Below are 22,170 nucleotides of genomic sequence, written 5' to 3'. Positions count from 1 at the left end.
CCATTCACTTTGATAGTATTGCAATATTTTTCGAATTCCTTGAGTTGGTATAGTGGACTCTCGTGCTTGGCCCCACTAAATAGTCGCCTTTTCTATCAAAGTGGTAATTGCAGGTCTAATTTCAAAGTCAATTGCGGGAATGGTAGTTGGAGAAATCCCACTCTCAAACCTATAGAAGCCCGGAATCCCCAATTCCTTCAATGCCACTCTTGGATTTTCTCCCATTCTTTCTTGCTCCTTTCTTGTTGTTCTTCTTGTCTTGGAATCAAAGAACACCTAGCAACTCTTATCTTCGTAATTATCCTCTCAATTTTCGGATCAAATGGCACTAGAGAATGACCACGTGCGCTATGCATACAATCTCAAAAGAAAATATTAGTAGCACAGCTACCAATATAGCCTAAAAGAGAAAAATCTTTTTGTGTTTTTCAAATAAGATAAAATAGACTCAAAAACTATAGCAAACAACTATATCATTCCCCGACAACGGCGCCATTTTCTCATGAGGCAGACTAGGTCGTTAGGCTAATCCTCCTAGGTAAAACAAAATTTAAACCAAACCTACTCCTTGTATAGGGGCAAGTCCGAGTCAAACCACGAGGAATGGGGGAAGATTGCTATAGCCTAAGGTCAAGCTATTTCGAAGAATAAGAAGGAGTTGGAAGTAGGGTTGTGCACAGGTCCAGAACCGGACCGGACCGGAACCCCTTGGACCTGAAGACCGGAATATGGATAATTCGAGGACCGAGGACCGGACCTGAAAATTCAGGTCCGGTCCGGTTTTAGACCTATTAGACTTGTTTCAGCAAATTTGTTGTTTTAACCCTAGAAAAAATAATTACATAAAAACTAGGGGTGTCAATTCGGGTAAACAGTTCGGATTTGGGTTGGGCTTATCAGTTTCGGGTCATAATGGATCGGTTTATAACGGGTTGAAATAATTAGCAGGTCGGTTTTTGTCGGTTTTGAAAATTACCGGGTCAGTTCGGTTTGGTTTTTTTAATTGCAGTTTCTATTTGGATCGGGTCGGGTTCTAGTCAGTTCGGGTCATAATCAATTTGGGTTTAACTGGGTCAGTTTGAAATCGGGTTTAGCCCATTTAAAGCGGATTTCGGTTAAAAACAGTTCGGATCTTAATCAGGACGGGTCGTAATTGGTTCGGGTCATAATCAATTTGGGTTAAACTGGGTCGGTTCGAAAGTGGGTTTCGGTTCAAAACATATCGGGTAAAATCGGGTCAAATCATTATCGTTTAAGGTTATAATCGGTTTAGATTGAACTTGGTTGGTTTGAAAACGAGTTTACCCAATTTGAAGCGGGTTTCAGTTCAAATCATATCGGGTTAAAATTGAGTCAGATGATTATCGAGTCGAGTTAGTCAGATAACCGGTAGGAACGAGTCATGTTATAATCAAGTGAAGTCATAAATAAGTTGGGTTTATCGAGTAGTGGATTGAAACGGATTAGATCATAAACATATTGGGTTATAGGCTGTAAATGACTCAGTCATAACGAGTTACGAGTTTTAAACGGTTTGGTCTCAACGGGTTACGGGTCGTAAACGGTTCGGTCACAACGGGTTACGGATTATAAATGGTTCGGTTACAACGGGTTATGGGTTGGAATGATTTAGGTTTATCGGATTTTTGCCGGGTTTTAACGGTTTTCGGTTTAAAATGGGTCGGGTTACTATCGGGTTTAGACGTAATCGGTTTGGGTTGCTTTCAGTTTCAGGTTGTGACGGTTTGGCTTGATAACGGGTCGGGTTAGTAACAGTTCGCACAAATTCGGTTCAATTCAATTTCGGGTCGGAAAATATTAGGTCGGGTCAGTTTTTGATTTCCAAAATACGGGTTTTAAACAGTTCAGTTCCTTTTCGGATTGGTTCGAAACAGTCGAATTAAACGGTTCGGGTCAGAAACTGACAACTCTAATAAAAACCTATTAAAAAGGCATATATATTAAGTTCAAAACTACAAGTCAAAGGTCTATAAGTACTACAAGTCAACAAATCTTACTACAAGTTTAGAATACATTTAACTATTTAAGTACTATTTAAAATTTACAGAAGTCCACCAAATTAGAAATACAATGACAAGTTTTGAACATGGCAGATTTATAACAAGAGTTTCAATAAGAAGATCTTTCTTGATCCATCAAACTTTAGGAATCATATGAGAGAGTCTACATATACAACATCATCATCTTCATCCAACGTTGTACCTTGAAATTCTATAAACATGGCAAAAAAATATCAATGAGAATGGAGAAAATTATTAACATGAAGAAAAATAAGTAATCAATTTATAATTACCTTTCTCAACTTCCTCTAACTCTCTCACATTTTCCTCCACATCAATTCCGGATACTCCCTTAGCTCGTAGCCAACCTTGTGTACAAATGAGAGCTTGTACCATCTTTCATAAGTTAAAAAAAATAAAAAATAAAAAATAAATAAAAAAAAAACAAAATTCAACATATTTAGTGTGTATTGTGTACTTGTATTAAGTATAGCAAATAAAATAGAAAAAATGCATTACCTTAGGAGTCAATGAACTCCTAAATGGATCAAGATGACGACCACCAGCACTAAAAGCGGATTCCGATGTAACTGTGGACAGCGGAATAGCTAATATGTCTCGTGCCATGCGTGAAAGAATAGGATATCGATGTCCATTTCTACTCCACCAAGTCAAGGCATCCGATGCTTCTTCTTCCACACCTAATTGTTCATTTAAATACCTCTCAAACTCGCTCTTTACATACCCACCAGATCCTTTCATCCTTTTAGCTCTGTCCCTAATACTTTTTTCATACTCATTCCCTTCTCCTATATCAAGATCCCCATTTGAATCAATTGGCATATCATCAACACTTTGTCCACTTTGATGAGAAACAGAAGGATACTTACTTCTATACTCATCAAACAAAGAGTAAGCAGCTTCTTTCACATCAGTAGCAACCTTAGTGCCAATATCCTTACCATAAAGGTCGGTGAGTGTCAATTCAACAACAATCATCTTAGTACGAGGGTCAAGTATAGCAGCAATGTAGATTAGTTTGTTCATTTTGTCCACATTTCCCCAATACTTATCAAACTTCTTTTTCATTGTAATGGTGACAAGGGAATAAACGCGTCGTCAATTGTCTATCCCTAGATCAAATACAATTTATACAACCTAAACAAACCTAATACGAGTATAAGGCAAGCATAGGGGTCGAACCACAGAGAACGGATAAACACCACCAAATGTTATCGACAATTAAGCTAGTCCGGAATAGGAGATAAATAAACTAAAGTCTAAAAATGCTAAAACAAGAAATAAAACATTAAGGGAAATGGTTTAGGTATAGCATTCACTTGAACATAAACAAAGGCATAGAAATTGAATTAATTATGAACTAAACATGCTCAAATATCGAAATAAAGAGTCCAATCTAGCCGCCTTCCGGGGTCAATTGGCTTCTCCCAACATAGCCTCTATGTTTCCACATTAGAACCATATACTAGGAGGTACTATTAAATAACAATCGATAATAATGAACCTTAACTAAGTCAACTTCCGTTCCTTGTTAGCAAAGATTCACCTTTAATCAACCAACAATGTGCACTTGCAAGAAGATTAAAGAATATCAAGCATATAAAGACTTTAATCACAAATAAATCAACTCTAAACCTAGAACATGCTCAAGATCCAACTACACCACAACCATCCCCTTAATGGGGAAATTACTCACTAATCATGATAATAACAAGATTAATTAACAAATAACCAAGAATCAACATGATTAACAAGTAATACCAACAACTAAAACAATAATAAAAATAAAGCAATAAAAATAGAGGAGAGAGAGTTAGAGATTCTCATTGATTGAAGATGTAAATCAATAGAAAAGATGATCAATTTCTTCTTCAAAATCCAAGTTCAACAATGGTGAAACCCTCACTTTCTCTCTCTAAACTAACCTAATCCTAAGCTAACCCTAGAGAGAGAAGCTCTCCTTAAACTAATTAGAGAGTAGAAAATAATAGATGGATGATTAGTTAAGAGGAAATAACCCCAAAGGGGTATTTATACAAGTTAAGAAGAAAAGAAAAATAAATAAAGAAAACAAAGAAAATAAAAATAATTAAAATAATTAATACTAAAAATAAAAAGGGAAAATAAAACCCAAAACCCCCCTAATCCCATCAAACCCACGACCTTCATCATCCTTCTCCTTTCGTGGCTGCTCTAATTTAATCACCAACCATCAAGCATCATCAACCATCATCTTCACCGTCCATCATCAATCATCATTGGCAATCATCACTTAATCCCCACCGTTCGATTAATGGAAGGAATCGCAGCCGCTCAAATTCATTAATCCGTACAATATCACACGCGAAACTCGGAGCGGCCGCTGATACTCATCGGAGCGTCCGCTCTGATCTTCTGCCTCAAATTGGTGAAATTAAACCAAGAATGGAGCGGCCGCTTCAGAGGAGTGAGCGTCCGCTCTGAAGGGTATTGCGAATTGAGATGAATTGGAGCTATGGGTTGCGGGCTGCTCTGATTTGGGGCTGTTGCTGTGTGCGGCGGCTTTGCTTTGTGATGATGCGAGGGAACGGTGGTAGCAGGGAGCAGCTCAATTGCGGCTGTGATTTGCGGGTTGGTTGACGGTTGGAGTGCGTGGTTGCTGCTGTGATCATTGTTGTTGTTGAGTGCGTGAGGAGCAGGGGAAGGTTAAAGATGGTGGATGACGGTGGCTGGTGGTAATTGGTGGTTGTTGCGGGGGTGATTGGTGATGGTGGTGGCTGTTCGCAGGTGAGTTGGTGATAGTTGCGTGAGTGATTGCTGGGAAAGGATTGTGAATTGTTGGTGGGTGTGAATTGTTGCTGCTGGTGTGTGAATTGGAGCAGGGGGTTTTGATTTCTGGTGTGCATGAGAACAGGGGAGATGGAGCAGGGGAATTGGTGTTTAGTTGGTGTGGTGGAGGATAGGAGATGGTGGGGTGAAGGTTAAGGTGGGCAACAGTCAGCAGCTAGCAAAGAACTGCACACACATCGACTTGTTCCCGAGTTCCGAACTCACTTGACATGAAACCCGGGACCCTACACACAAAACCGAGAAAGGAATTGGGAAAAAGAATAAGAATAAAATAAAATGAAAATAAATAGAGGATGAAATAAAATAAAACCAAGATAAATAAAATAAAATAAATAAAATAGGAATAAATAAAATAAAATGAAATAAAATAGAAAATAAGAGACATAAAACTAAACTAAAAATAATTAAAACTACGCAAGCAAATAGAATTAAATAAAATACGAAAATAAACTAAAACTAATAAAATAAAGAAAATAAACTAAAACACTCCAAAATTACCAAATTAAACTAGAAGCTTTATTAAAGAGAAAACAAGAGAATAAAAGGTAAAATAAGGGAAAATAAACACGAAATTAACCTAAACACTACCCCTAGGAGTGACATAAATATCACTTATCAAATTCCCCCAAGCTAAACCTTTGCTCGTCCTCGAGCAAAGCTAAGGCAAAAGAGAACAAGAAGGAATTATTGAAAGCAAAAGAAACAAAAATAGAAACAAAGAGAAAGAATGTACACTAACTCACTGTCGTAGGAATCACGGTTGTTTTTAGCTACAACAAGCCCTTAAAACCCCAAAGTCGCCTATGAGGACGAGTGAGGTCTCGTGAGGGTTTCCTAAGAGCTTACCCCACAACTCTCGACAAAAACCAAGGCAAGGCAACAAAAGGAAAAGAAACACAAAGAGAAAAAGAAAAACACAAGCTCATGTATGGACAAGAGATGAGGACAAGTACTAATGAATGCAAACCTTTCTAAATGGACAAATGTATGCACGTTCCAAGATGTCAATGGTTGATTGAAACATAACACATGCTAAGCATAGAGAACTACTTAGGACTCAATCCACCCTAGCCCCAATCAATCGGGCCACGTTCTCTCCACTAGCTTCAAATCAACCCTTAAGCTAGCTTCTCAAGATTCCACGAAGGAACCGGAAAAATATAAAGAAATGAGAAATTTGAGAAGGTAATCCCGACGTCTCAACTACGCATACTCTTTCCATAGGTTTGAAGTCTATCTCCCTCCACCGTTCTTTTGACCTAACCCACTAGAGTCTAAGGGTCTTTTTATTGGTTGTAACGTAAGGCTAAGGGTTAAGGCGGGGTAAAAATTTAAAATTTGGTGATATTTCCTAAGTGAAGCAAAAAGTGCGGCCGACACTCAAAAATAACTCAAGAATTCACTAAATATCAAGCAAAAATACCACTAATGCCATTCCCCAAAGCTTATTCAACACAAACACACAATATTCCCCCCAAGCTTGAACAAAGCATTGTCCTCAATGCTTAAACTAAGGAAGAAAATGAATCCATCTAAAATATTTTTGTTGTTTTTGTTTTTTTTTTTTTTTTTCAATTCAATTTTTTTCAATTTTTTTTTTTTACTTTATTCATTGTCCTTGCCTTTTTCAAATTATGGACGGCTTTTTCTTGAAACTTCATTTGATTTCCATGAATTACATCATTCATCACAAGCTCAACTTTAACCAAATCTCAAAGTGCTTCTTGTTTATGATCAACATTCTCAAAACTCAAACCTCACATGCCAATGCTTCACTAACTATAAGGGTTGGTTAACATAGGCCACTAGGTTTGTAATGCGGTTTAAACAAGAGCGGGAAACATAAGGCTCAAATTGGTTAGCAAGTAGGTTTATGCAAAATAGAAAATCAAATTTGTAACAAAATAAAAAGAAGATAAAGAAAAATGAGAAAGAAGTGCCCTTTTCCTCCCCTAGAGTGCTTCGGTCACGATCTTGGGAGCTATAATTCAAAACAAGGATCAAGACATGCATAGCTAAGGATCCAAATGCGCCACACAACAAAGTGATGAAGGCTAGAACAATGTTACCTCACATGGGATTATAACTAAGCAAATACCAACTAAGGGTGCCAAATCCACTATAGAGAGCAACACCGTCTTACCACATACCCGTGAACTAAGGCTTCATGGTGCCCTAAAAGTTCTTAACCCAGCTACCTTAGCATGTAATATCCTAGAGTCAACCAATGACACTCTCAAACCGTGCACACATTAACCACTTAGGAAGAAAGGCATTCAAGAGTAAACAATTCCAAAAGATATAATGTCCAAAATAAGAACAAACAAAACACATTTTTGCTAAACTTGCCTTGAAGTAAACAAAAATCTTTTTGGATTTTCCAAAAGCATGAAAAACATGGAAATGCATATACTCACGTGCATGGCATATATGAATCAACATCCCACCAAACATGATAGAATACCCTCCCCCAAGCTTGAATGAAACCAAGCTCTCAAATCATAAACAATGAAACCAAGGAGGGGAAAACAAGGACAAATTAATCCAACATTACCAACACATGATCTTCAAGTCACAATAAGTAAGAGAGAGAGGGAAAAGAAGGATATTACCGGATATGGGATAAATGCAAAATCACACAAAAAAAACCGAAATAACCTCATATGAGCCACACTCTCTACAAATAAGGCTTGAATTCCACATGATAGGTAAGTTGAGGCACATTTCCTTGATTCTTGATCATCACCAATGCGCAAGAGTATATCAAGTTGTGTACCTAGCAAGGAACACAAACACGTCCATGAGAGAAAATCTAATCTAAAAACAAAAGAAAATGAAAGCGATAAAACACGGGTTACTTCCCGCAAAGGCTTGTTTAACGTCCAAGCAAGACCGCTCTAGGAAATAATAATTCAACGCACGCAAGAGCTTGTCAAATGCACTACTACACATTTCATGGGGGTGTAGATAGGCAAATGACGAAATAAGAACGTGCAACAAAATCATTGCACGTAAGTGAAGAGGGAGATGCCAAAAGAAAGAAGAAGAAGGATCGAAAGGAAACTCAAGAAAGTAAGAAGTAGAAGAAGGAAAAGAAGAATGGAAAGAAAAGGAAAAAGGCAAATCCTCATCACAATTTTTTTTGTTGGCAAAATTCCTCTTATCCTCAACAATGATGGAAGGAGGGGCATGAAAATCATCCATAGAGGGCGGCTCCCCAATAGGCTCTTTGAGATAGGAAGGGAGAGAAATAGGGTAAGAAAGGATGTGGTCAAACCTTAGAGAAAAAGGGGTATGAGAAACCGGAAAAGGGGTAGCTACTCCCTCACCACAAGGCCTCACATCGCCAATAAGGGCATGAAAATCAATTATAGAGTCCTCAAACGAAGGGCACTCACGATCTACACCTCCCTCAAGCTCAAAAACTCCAAGGGGATCAACCTTATCCTCCTTTTCACCACAATAGACAACTTTTCCTTCAACTATCTCAAAACCCAAGGTCCCAAAATCATGCATGAATGGAGGTAGATTCATCTCAAACTCATCTAAGTCCCAAGAAGCGTTCTCGATGAAATCATCCAATAATCTATAAGTCCTCATATGACTCTCGAAAAATACGTGGGACATTACCTCAAAAGAGTCTATATACTCGTAGATTGAAGGGTCACAAACATACACTTGAGACTCATCAAGATGGGAAAGAGGATTAGGATTTTCAAAATCAACACTCTCTTCATTCTCTACTCCTTCACCATCACTCAAATGCTCTCTAATGGGATCCTCACTCATATGGGGAAGAGAAGAAGAAGGGAGGGCATTTTCTTGAGAGTTGGCTAATTGGAAAATTTGGCTCTCAAGCATCCTCATTCTAGCTTCCACCTCCCTATTCTCAACTTCCCTCATCTCGTTATACCTCTCCATCATCTCCATTATCTTCATTATCTTCTCTTCCTTCAAATTTTCCATAGAATTACCCTCATAAAAGGATTCATTAGAAGCATAAGGGAAATCATTTGGAGCCACGTAAAAACAAGAAGATGAGGAGGGAGGATCATTCACATTATATACATGAGCATCATCATATTGGGGAAAGGGCACATAATCAAGCAAATGAGATTCATCATCAACAATAGGAGAAAAAGAGTTGAAATCACTTGTACTAGGTTCACATATAGGATCACAAGACAAATCATGGGGATTCATGCCACCAATAAAACTATTATCACATTGAGAATCAAAATTAGCAACATTACATGCCCTATTGCGTACATCCTTAGCGAACCGTAAAAAAAAGCTCCAAGCACTATGAACCGTTAATGCTTGAAATTCACCATTAAACCTACTTTCAACTTCATATCTCGTTTGTTCATTCATTCCATAATAACAAATCTCACAAGCTTCACCAGGATTACAACCACTATAGTTCAAAAACTCTACAAGTCTATGGAAATAGACATAGAAAGGCTCACCATCATATTGAGGAAAAGAAAAACGTGCCATTTTTCAACAACAAAAACAAAAACAAAACAAAGAGAACAAAAATAAATCAAAGGAAAAATATATACAATGGACTAGTCTCAATAAGATAACACAACGGTAATGGAAGCCGTTCCCCGGCAACGGCGCCAATTTGACAAGGGAATAAACGCGTCGTCAATTGTCTATCCCTAGATCAAATACAATTTATACAACCTAAACAAACCTAATACGAGTATAAGGCAAGCATAGGGGTCGAACCACAGAGAACGGATAAACACCACCAAATGTTATCGACAATTAAGCTAGTCCGGAATAGGAGATAAATAAACTAAAGTCTAAAAATGCTAAAACAAGAAATAAAACATTAAGGGAAATGGTTTAGGTATAGCATTCACTTGAACATAAACAAAGGCATAGAAATTGAATTAATTATGAACTAAACATGCTCAAATATCGAAATAAAGAGTCCAATCTAGCCGCCTTCCGGGGTCAATTGGCTTCTCCCAACATAGCCTCTATGTTTCCACATTAGAACCATATACTAGGAGGTACTATTAAATAACAATCGATAATAATGAACCTTAACTAAGTCAACTTCCGTTCCTTGTTAGCAAAGATTCACCTTTAATCAACCAACAATGTGCACTTGCAAGAAGATTAAAGAATATCAAGCATATAAAGACTTTAATCACAAATAAATCAACTCTAAACCTAGAACATGCTCAAGATCCAACTACACCACAACCATCCCCTTAATGGGGAAATTACTCACTAATCATGATAATAACAAGATTAATTAACAAATAACCAAGAATCAACATGATTAACAAGTAATACCAACAACTAAAACAATAATAAAAATAAAGCAATAAAAATAGAGGAGAGAGAGTTAGAGATTCTCATTGATTGAAGATGTAAATCAATAGAAAAGATGATCAATTTCTTCTTCAAAATCCAAGTTCAACAATGGTGAAACCCTCACTTTCTCTCTCTAAACTAACCTAATCCTAAGCTAACCCTAGAGAGAGAAGCTCTCCTTAAACTAATTAGAGAGTAGAAAATAATAGATGGATGATTAGTTAAGAGGAAATAACCCCAAAGGGGTATTTATACAAGTTAAGAAGAAAAGAAAAATAAATAAAGAAAACAAAGAAAATAAAAATAATTAAAATAATTAATACTAAAAATAAAAAGGGAAAATAAAACCCAAAACCCCCCTAATCCCATCAAACCCACGACCTTCATCATCCTTCTCCTTTCGTGGCTGCTCTAATTTAATCACCAACCATCAAGCATCATCAACCATCATCTTCACCGTCCATCATCAATCATCATTGGCAATCATCACTTAATCCCCACCGTTCGATTAATGGAAGGAATCGCAGCCGCTCAAATTCATTAATCCGTACAATATCACACGCGAAACTCGGAGCGGCCGCTGATACTCATCGGAGCGTCCGCTCTGATCTTCTGCCTCAAATTGGTGAAATTAAACCAAGAATGGAGCGGCCGCTTCAGAGGAGTGAGCGTCCGCTCTGAAGGGTATTGCGAATTGAGATGAATTGGAGCTATGGGTTGCGGGCTGCTCTGATTTGGGGCTGTTGCTGTGTGCGGCGGCTTTGCTTTGTGATGATGCGAGGGAACGGTGGTAGCAGGGAGCAGCTCAATTGCGGCTGTGATTTGCGGGTTGGTTGACGGTTGGAGTGCGTGGTTGCTGCTGTGATCATTGTTGTTGTTGAGTGCGTGAGGAGCAGGGGAAGGTTAAAGATGGTGGATGACGGTGGCTGGTGGTAATTGGTGGTTGTTGCGGGGGTGATTGGTGATGGTGGTGGCTGTTCGCAGGTGAGTTGGTGATAGTTGCGTGAGTGATTGCTGGGAAAGGATTGTGAATTGTTGGTGGGTGTGAATTGTTGCTGCTGGTGTGTGAATTGGAGCAGGGGGTTTTGATTTCTGGTGTGCATGAGAACAGGGGAGATGGAGCAGGGGAATTGGTGTTTAGTTGGTGTGGTGGAGGATAGGAGATGGTGGGGTGAAGGTTAAGGTGGGCAACAGTCAGCAGCTAGCAAAGAACTGCACACACATCGACTTGTTCCCGAGTTCCGAACTCACTTGACATGAAACCCGGGACCCTACACACAAAACCGAGAAAGGAATTGGGAAAAAGAATAAGAATAAAATAAAATGAAAATAAATAGAGGATGAAATAAAATAAAACCAAGATAAATAAAATAAAATAAATAAAATAGGAATAAATAAAATAAAATGAAATAAAATAGAAAATAAGAGACATAAAACTAAACTAAAAATAATTAAAACTACGCAAGCAAATAGAATTAAATAAAATACGAAAATAAACTAAAACTAATAAAATAAAGAAAATAAACTAAAACACTCCAAAATTACCAAATTAAACTAGAAGCTTTATTAAAGAGAAAACAAGAGAATAAAAGGTAAAATAAGGGAAAATAAACACGAAATTAACCTAAACACTACCCCTAGGAGTGACATAAATATCACTTATCAAATGGCCATTGCTTTGAAATTGTCATCCAAACTTTCCTCTCACTTGTTCAACATATTATACACGGCAGCAATCTCAAACATACCTCTATTACGAGTAACATAAAGAGAACCAGAAATGCGGCGAGTTAACAAGTAAAAATCCTCTCAAAAACACTACCAATTTCTCCACATTTTTCCAATCATCTAATTCCGGGGGCTTTTCATTTTCCTTTAAACACTCCCCATTTGGCAAAGATATAGCACTAAAAACACGTTGAAATTTCAAAGCCGTATCTAACATTGTATAGGTTAAATTCCAACGAGTGGGAACATCAAAAGATAAAGAAGACTTGCAATCAATGTTAGACTTTTGCACAAGATCTTTAAACCTTTGTATTCTGGCAGGAGAATTTTTAACATACTTAACAGCATTTCTAACCCTATCAATGCATACACCATGTTCTTTAATACCATCCCACACAATCAAATTAATAATATGAGCAATACATCTAACATGAAGATATTTTCCATCACCAACACATCCCATTCATTGAATCATTCTTTTTAAGTGAGCACAAGCAACATCATTTGAACTAGCATTATCAACAGTAACACTAAACAACTTATCCTCAATACCCCAAAATTCCAAACAAGCCTCAACCGCTTTTCCAATAGCTTCACCCTTATGACTAGAAGTTGGACAAAAATTAATAATTTTTTTGTGCAATTTCCAATCATTATCAATGAAATGAGCCGTGAGACACATGTAATTAATTCTTTGTATTGATGTCCAAGTATCAGTTGTCACACAAATAGTTTGAGAATTTTGTAAAATGGCTTTCAATTTTGTCTTTTCATTATGATAAAGTTGAAGACAATCATGAGCAATTGTTGTACGAGATGGAAAATTAAATCTAGGACAAGCAACACCCATCAAATATTTAAAACCAGCTTTCTCTACAAATCTAAAAGGAAGCTCATCAACAATAATCATATAGGTTAAGGCATCTCTAACTTCTTTTAAGCTCACAGTTCCACTTCCATATTTCAGTTTTGTTTCACCTTCCTCATTATCCTTATCCCCTTCCCTTTCCCAAAAAACAATTCAGCTTGTGTTCCTTTACCTTTATTTTTATTTACTGGGTTAGCAAGACATTTTTCAGAATGATTCTTAACATTTTTTGAGTCATTCATATTACCATCAGCAGCAAAATTAGCAGGATAAAACTTACATTCTGCCCGGAGTTTTCCATCATCTACATATTCGATGTAGTACTGCCAATAAGGTGCTTTCCTCTTGCTCTTTCTAACCAAATATTGACGCCCCTCTGTCAACTTCTTGTCCGGAGGTAAAGACTTGCGCAACTCTTCAATATATGTCCTACTAACCGCATCCATTAAACTTTGTAAACTTTTGGATTGAGAGCTCTCCATGGACTCCATCTATATAATATTTAACAAACAGAAATTTTTTACCAACTTACCACCAAATTAAATTCTAAAAAAAATTACAAGAATAAATTATAAAAAATCTTACATTGCACGAAGATGAATCCGTTGTTACTGACTTACACCTTACAATATCAAAAATCTGTACAACATAAAATAGAACCAACTATAAATTAAAGAGCAACGTTAGTGCTTAGTGCTTGGTACTTAGTGTTTTAGTGGTCTGGTACTCTGGTGAATATCTTTTATGCATTTTGTAGAAACAACTAAGCTTATTATATAATTATATTCTCAAATCTACTATATTTGTATGCAAAGATGATAATTATATGATGCTTTCTATTATTTACTTAACCAATTAAAGTATTAGCAGCAAACAAAAATAATTCAAACCTTAATTATAAATAATCCATGTATTTCTTCTCTGAATTCACCATTAATGAGCCGTTTAAAAGATACTTTGTATAGTTAACATGTAAAATTGCAATGCAGTAAGTAATTGAACACATTAGATGTCGAACAAGGAGATTTAAAGTTCAGCAATTCAATACATACCTTTAACTTGACTTTCAGAGTTCCGATGTAGAAGCAGCGGCACACGGTGAATCGGAGATGCTCTAAGGTCGCTGGAAAAAATGGAGTATGTGTGAGAGTGTGAGCTGTGACTGCGCTAAGAGTGGAGAGAAGTTGTTTCAGTTTGAAAATGTTAGGGTTAGGGTAATGGCCTAATGGAGTAATGGGTAAGTCAGTAAGTAAGAAAATTCCCAAAAAATTTATAATTAAATTGCTTTTTTTATTAAAATCCGGGTTTAGGCCGGACCGGACCTGAAACCCAGAATCCACTTTTTCCTTGGACCGAAGACCGTCCCGGAATCAGCAGGTCCGGTCCGGGCTGATCCAGGTCCAGTCCGGTTCAGGTCTAAAATACGGTCTGGACCAATTTCGCACAGCCCTAGTAGGAAGTGTAACTAGGGTCTCAACAACTAAACAATATATATATATAGAAATTCAATATCACTAGAACTAGGGATTTAGGATCCACACATTCATGATAGAAATGCTAATTGAGGGGAAATTGATCTACCAAATGTTGTAAGGGAAGGATAGTAATTGCAATCAAGTGAATTCATAAGGTTATCTCCTAGAATTCAAACTAGGTTTCCTCTATGAATGACTATGCAAATCAAATTCAATCAATAATGCAATCCCTAAATCAAGGGTTCATGTCATTAGAGATCACAATGCAATCTAGCTTGAAAATCAAGGTTATCTACTCCTTATCAATTCAATCACATGCACAATTCTATCAACCAATTTAATCACAACATTCAATCAATCAAAATCCATCAATTAGCAATGATCCGTCATTTATGAATGCTTCACCATCTCCCTAGCAAGGAATCTACTCACTATGCATATTGAGATTAAAGAACAAAACTAAACTAAGCATCAAAATTATCATCATCATTGCAAACAAACTATTAAGAATCAAACCAATCAACAAACTTGAAATTGCAACAATTAATCAAAATCCAATGCAAAAGATTAAATTAAGTAGAAGAAGATTCTTACAAAATTTGATCAAATCAAAGGAATTGTGCTTACATTCAAAGTAGAAGGAAATCAAAAGTAGAAATCACCAAGTTCTCTCAAGTTTCTCTCTCTAGAATCTAAGGACTAAACCTAACCCTAAAACTTTTCTCCCTAGCTTCTTCAAAATTCTCTTCAAAATATTAAAATTAAAAAAACTCTTCTAAAAATAGAAGGAAAACCTATATATAACTAACTAAGGAGAAATAAAGTGGACGTCCAAAAGAAACCCGTACAAGCGCGCCCCTCTCTCTGGAATGCGCAGCCGCAAAAATGGGGGTACGGAATAGGGTACTCAGGTGGCGCGCCCACACGCGGATTTTGCACGCTCGTGCCAGCACCTTGCGCGCCCATGCCCGTCGATTGCGCACCCGCGCCACTGGAGCAGGGGATCTCCACCGTGCGTTCTTCAACGCAAGTGATGCGCTACTCTTGATTGACATTGGGTATGACAGTCCCAAAATGAGTTGGCGGTGGATTCAACACCATATTTTCATGTAAGAGCAGTAGAAGGGAGCAAGCATCAAGTCTTGGAGTAAGCCATCCCTTGCTTTGTGAGCTATATAAGAGCTTCTACCTTGCACTTTGAGCATCTTCCAACCCGAGGAATCACCATAAAGGGCCTTGGACTTCACCTTAGTCCTGAAAATAAAGAAAGGAAAACAAGTAAAAGGGAAAAGACAATAAAATCCACAAAAAATACAAGAAAAAGGTAGAAAAGACTATAATAAGACCAACTAGAGAAAAAGAGACTAAAACTAAGGGGAAAAAATAAAGAAAGCTATTAAAGCAACTAAAATCATCCCAAAATAATGTCATTTGAGTGTCATCAATGGCACTCATCAGGTACTCAAACCACACCAAACTAGATCGTGTTCACCCTTACCCAAGAGTTATGGGCAACATATTTATCTTCTAATTATGAATGTATTGTTGGTGCATCTATCTTTTGTGCAACTATTACAAATTTTTACTATTTACAAGCATATTTGGAATCTTGAGGAAATTGAAAACAATTCAAGTACAAGAAGCATTAAATTTGCTAGGCAATATATGTTTCTCTTGAGATATACTTTTTTTTTTATTCAAACCAATCTTTGGTCCTCTAGTTAATTTACTAGAGTGTAACTTATAGTAGGATAACTACCTATGTATCTGTTAATTTAACTACTATTCTCAGATCAATTTTTAGATTGTTGCCTGAAGATAAAGCCTCGTCCAGACCTGGTTATTGGCTAGGATAACCCAATGATAATAGGGCCTTCCTCGTCCAGACCTGGTTATTGGCTAGGATAACCCAATGATAATAGGGCCTGGGCCAAGCTGAAAGGACTTTTAATGGACAGGACTTTTAATGGACAAGACCTTTAATGGACAGAGCTTTTATTATTGGGCAGGGTTAATATAAGGCTAATATGTTTATCCAATTTAACAGATAAAGAAAATCAATAATGTAGAAAAATATTGCCAAATCAAGTTACTCAACTTTGAATCACAATCTAAAATAATGTGGACCCTTTATCATTTTTATAATAATTAATTTTTAATGTTGCTAAATTGAGATACGGTGGTCCATAATGAAAAGGGTCATATCTATCAAAACCCTAAATGACCTTGAAAGAACTGCAAAGTGCTAGATGAAAGAGTTTAAGATGAAAGATCTTGGAAAAATTAAATTTTTCCTTGAATTGCAAATTGAGCACTTGATTAATGGTATTTTTGTCCATCAATCAAACTATACAAAATGAGTTTTAAAATGATTTTATATGGACAAGGAAAATCCAATCAACTCCCCAATGGTTTTTAATTGTCTGAATATGTTAAACGATCCATTCAGACCAAGAGGAAAATGAAGAAATTATAGGTCCAGAAGTATTATACTTAAATTAAGTGCAATTAGAGCATTAATGTACCTAGCTAACAACACTAGACCCAACATAGCCTACTCTGTGAACTTGTTAGCCAGGTATAGCAATGCACGCACGGGCGTATAGACATTCAAAGGGAATTCAATACTTACTCTGGTACCTACAAGGAATACGAGATCTATCCCCAAAACTATTTTTCACACATGATCTACAAAAGCAAGAGAACGAAAATAAATGTCTAGCAAATCCAATCCTGTGAGAATCTCGGCGATGTGTTCGCCAAATCACTTCCTACAAAGAAAATTTGGACAATTTGCTCACAAGATCAAAATGCGATATCTTCATGAACTATGTCGAAATCAGGAAGAGTATTATATGCACTACACTGTTTATTCCTTTGATCAGGTTTTATCCCATTGGGTTTTCCTTGATAAGGTTTTTGACGAGACAGTATACCAAACCCTATAATAATATAATTTCATTGTACTCTTTTTTCTTATCCCATAGGACTCTACATATTAAGGTTTTTAATGAGGCAACCCATAACGCATTTCACGTGGACATCCAAGGGGGAGTGTTGAGGAACTACAAAAAAATGAAGTTACATGCGATATTTACTTAAGATGATAATATGCACAAGAGTACAATAATGTGTAATATTTATTGTAATATTTTTTATGTAATATTTTATTATAATATTTTTCCTATCATAGTTAGTAGAATTGAATGGCTATCAGGCTTGTATATTTAATTGAAGTGTGAGTAGAATTGAAGTTTAATATGGAGAGTTAATATTTTTAGTTCTTTGCCAGAAATAGGTTTAATGAAAGGTGTTTTTTTTTTTTGACAAAAGATTCTATTAAATAAAAACAATATTACAACCTAATCACAAACTAATACAAGAACATAAAACAACCTATAAGACACACACTAAGTACCATTACAGGAAGAACGAAGCTAAAATACAAAGCACAAACGCTAAAACCTTATAACAATAAGCTTTGGTTAGACTAAAAATTCGAAGTAGAGTATTGCTACCCCAAAAATTAGAGCGGATACCTGCAAGACAAACCCTGTCAAAACTTACCTGCAAATTATGAACCTGTTGCCACCACATGATGTCTAATAAGGAGCAAAATAGGTGAAGGAACTGATAACGAAAATCACAAAGGGGCCTAGATTAAAGGTCGAGAAACAACATCGATGGAAGACGATGTGAGGGAACACTACCTCTTCAAAACTTGATTGCCATGTCATTATAGGCGAGGATCTACACTCGCCACTAAGGTCATCCCAAGGCCCGAACAAGAAACGAACATCTTGGGATCCTTGATCGAGAGTTACTCTCCCTAGTAACTCAATACCAGATATCACCTGACTAGGACCATGTCTGGCCTTCAAGGAGGAACTTGCTTCCCTCAACATCATCAGGTGAGGAGCCTCCATCATGATTTGATTAACAACAATCATGGCTCTACTGGCCATCATCACCAAACACGAGGTTGAAGGGTCCTTTGTAATCCCTAACCTAACCCACAACATCGTAGCAATTGTAACTCAAGAAATGAATCCCACATAAAAAAAAAAAAATAATAAACAATAAAAATTGAGAATTGTCTTGAGAATCCTAAATTAGATCTCCTATGAACTCTTCCATCATCCCTAAATGAAAACACCGGCCACCACACTCTATTGATTGCACACACAAACAAAGGAACCAAAATTCTAAGAAATAATGTTGGAACCTATAACCTAAAGCCCAAATTGAAACATGAGTCCCAACATTACCAAGCAAGGCCTTAATCCCACCATGCTAAAAAAAACATCAAAAACACAAGTTCAACCCAATACAATTGCAGCAAGAACATATGATATCCCCAACCAACATTAACAGCATAACACCCACCCAAATCATACAAAAACCAAAGCAAGAACTTCTAACACACCTAGACAGACTAGAACACACCAAGATGAGATTAGAGAAGGGCGATATTACTGAACAATACCGGTGGAGCCACAAGTGAAATCCCCTGCATAGAAACCCTCTAAAAGAACTCAAACCACAAGAAAAGAAATAAAATTAAAAACGGAGCTTCTTCCAGTGGGCTTGAACGAAGTTACCACTTCGAGTAATCGAGTAACCACAACATAAACAACAAAGTAAATCGTGGCAATAACGAGCCTAACCCACACCAAAACTAACCAAAAACATAAAGAAAGACAAAGAAAAATGAACAGCTCGCCGGCGAGAGCACCCACAAAAGGTAGGGTCACCCTTCGCCGACAAGTAAAAGTTTGAGGCGGTGAAAGGATAAAATCTAGGATTTCTAGAGAGAAGGAGGAGAATTTTCTAGAGAGAGAAAGAAATATATGGTCGATGAAATTGTTTGGTTTAATAAAGGTTGTTATTTGAGATTTGAGATGTGCGAATTGAGCTATGGAATGTGTGAATTAAAAGGTTTCTATATTATTTAATCTAGACCATCAAATGTATATCAAATTTTGTGACTTAAAAAAAATTATCATTGTTTTAATGCTTGTGTTTTCTTTTTTTCCTTACCTTGGAATCTCCTTGTAGTGCAACCTTGATCCCTATACTAATTGTACATGTCCAATGTGATCTTTGAGCGTCATTTAGGACGTCAGGATGATGCATGTATCTTAATATATGTGAAGCCATACATAGGTTTTTGAGGTTTCTTAGTCAACATGTGTACTATTGAATGTCAACTAATTAACTTTAAATGCTCTTATAATAAAAAGGAAAAGGAGGAATAGAAAGAAAATATTGCTTTGACACTTGAACTAATTGGTTCTTTAAATGGTATAATGAATTTCTAAGAACTTGTTGTTGTGTTGGTATTACTATGAATTAATTCTTTATTCATGCCATGCAAGCTCGAAATTTTAGAATATTACTTTATTGGTGCTAGTTAGTCAAATACTACCTCCGATTTTTGTTTTTTTAGTTGCAAATTTGGAATATTTTATATCTCACAAGTAATACCCCAAAGTTGCAACTAAAAAAAATCGGAGGTAGTATTATCTTGCTTCTATGGAGGATCATAGTTTTCATTAATTGTCTCTTTTCTTGTATCAATTTATTGACGACACAATGTTGATATGGATTAATGGATTATTAGAGACCTTAGTAATCTATCACAAAAAGTAGTAACATTCGAGAGGTTTTTTGGTAAAATTAAGATTGTGCTATTTTCAAAAAGATTAGGATCAATTATTCAATATGATTGAATTTACCTTTAGTCCAAAATTTGTTTTACTTCTAATTTTCTAAATGAAACATCTTATCTCATATTATTTTCTTGAACAATACACTTTGAAAATATCACAAGTTTTGAAGTATAATTTCGATTTTGGTTACCTTACCTATCTTGTGACTACAATTGAGTGATTACCTTGTGACTTTTTATCAAACATTTAAATTAATTCGTCTACTTTAGTTTGTTAACATGAGCGAGTATTGGGGTAAGGTGAGTAACTGTTAAGGTCAAAGTTATGGGGTCAATTGACCCACTAATTTTTTTTTTTAATTATTAAAATATTTAAAAGATGATTTATTGAACATTGAATTATTTAATATGAGAAAGATAGTATAAAAATTATGAGTAATCTAACCTCTACTGCATATCAATACACATAATTTTATATATGTTAACAATGTGTACTATAATATTTGTAGTTTTATGTAATATGTTAATTTAATTTGTGAATAGTTTTAATATAACTTTTTATGTTATTTGAACCCACTTAAAAAAATGCTAGATACGCCATTACTGCTATGTATAGTTTTAACAATTTTTTTTTTTTTTTGTTAAAATGATCAATCTGAAAGATGAATTATTTTCTAATCTTATTATTAATACCTTTTCATTTGTTGGAAGAAGGAAGAGTGCACTCTGTTGGATTCGTTTGCTTCTTTCCTTGATAAACTTCAGTAAACATTGAGATTCATCTTACAATATTGTGATACTTGTGCTAGTCTTGATAAATGCCCTCTTTTTATCAATTTAACAACTGTTAAAGGTTATTAATTTTTTCTTATATTTAAATAGGATCAAGTGTCAACTTGACCAATGTTTCAGAATAGACCGCTCTGCATTTTTGCAATTAGACACATAGAATTAGCCAAAAAAATTGGTTTATTATGGTGCTCACGTAAATGCTAAGGACAAGTTACTCTCCTTCTATACCTAAATTTTTGCCCCATTGGCATGTCTTTCCTTTATAAAATTAACAATATTTAGACTTGTTTCAATTTGTTTTTTTAGTAACTTTTGATAGCTTATATTTGTAATTTGTTTCAAGATGATGCTACCATTGCATCGTGCAGTTAGCGCAGGCAATTTAGAGTTATGTAAATTGTTGGTGGAACATGGAGCTCTATATAATTTGAAGGACAATTTTGCTCTAACACCACTGGTAAAGTCACTCATCTCTAAGCAAAAAGAGGTACATGTTGAACTAAATTGAATTTGATAAGTTACATATTGTGCACTTGCATGCCCTTATACCTTGTAAATATCTGAGTTAGCATAAGTAAGCGAGTACGATACTAGAATTTGGGTTATTCACCACTATAACATCTTAGATTCCTTATTTTCCTAGTCTTTCTCCACTCTACTGTTTTAATAGTCGAAATTTGCTAAAAACATCTTTCATCTGACGTTAGTTGCTAAATAGAGAAGTAGGTTGGGTATCATCATTGGAGGTAAAAAAAACAACTCATTTTATATTTCAATACTCAAAGTTCAATCTTGCCATTAGAGATGGTCTTATCTTTGATTTGAACTATTTTGTAGGTTATTTCTAGATACTCTGAATATATATTATGCATAGTCTTTTTTTTTAGGCTTCTGATTCTTTGTAAATAGCCTTTGCATGAGTCCTCTGGCACTATTGTACTATTTGATATATGGCATGAGCGGCCTGTTTTGTTATTATTGTTATTGTTATTGTTATTGTTATTGTCATCATCATTGTTATTGTTCTTATTGTTATTGTTATTCTTATTCTTATTCTTCTATCTTATTGTTAAACCCCCTTCACTTCACCTTATTTTTGCTAAATTGAAATTATTTTTACTGAAACAAAATTATATTGGCTGAATTTAAATTATTTTTACTAAACTTAAATTAATTTTACTGAACTGAAATTATTTTTGCTAAAATGAAATTATCTCTACTAATTTTCTATTATAATTCTTCTTTACGATAACTGAATTTTATTGAACTGAACTTATTTTTACTAAACTGAAATTATTTTTAGTGAACTGAAATTAATTTTACTGAAATGAACTTATTTTTATAGAACTGAAATTATTTTTACTTAATATTATTTTTTTTAAGGTGAAGTGAATAGGGCCTCATTGTTATTGTTATTGTTATTATTAT

At 35.6% G+C, this 22,170-nt stretch overlaps 1 protein-coding gene and 1 long non-coding RNA gene across 2 annotated transcripts; both read right to left on the bottom strand.

The window, feature by feature from the left end:
* Positions 1-1,989: 1,989 nt before the first annotated feature.
* On the bottom strand, positions 1,990-2,761 carry LOC145568978 (uncharacterized). The gene is made up of 2 exons (XR_014096034.1): positions 2,315-2,761; positions 1,990-2,232 (listed from the first exon to the last, which is right to left on the bottom strand). It is a non-coding gene; the product is annotated as an uncharacterized LOC145568978 (long non-coding RNA).
* A 9,200-nt stretch (positions 2,762-11,961) lies between these two features.
* LOC145566702 (zinc finger BED domain-containing protein RICESLEEPER 2-like) lies at positions 11,962-12,399 on the bottom strand. Its single transcript, XM_081626036.1, has one exon. It carries the CDS (start codon positions 12,397-12,399, stop codon positions 11,962-11,964), a length of 438 nt encoding a protein of 145 aa, XP_081482162.1.
* Between the last annotated feature and the right edge of the window lie 9,771 nt (positions 12,400-22,170).

The sequence above is a fragment of the Chenopodium album genome, chromosome 11 (assembly GCF_948465745.1).
Source record: "Chenopodium album chromosome 11, dcCheAlbu1.1, whole genome shotgun sequence".
Taxonomy (NCBI): domain Eukaryota; kingdom Viridiplantae; phylum Streptophyta; class Magnoliopsida; order Caryophyllales; family Amaranthaceae; genus Chenopodium; species Chenopodium album.
This window is presented reverse-complemented; position numbering and strand designations above follow the sequence as displayed.

Coding starts and splice junctions, on each gene's coding strand:
- LOC145566702 (XM_081626036.1), bottom strand. CDS start 12,399: ATGGGATGTGTTGGTGATGGAAAATATCTTCATGTTAGATGTATTGCT.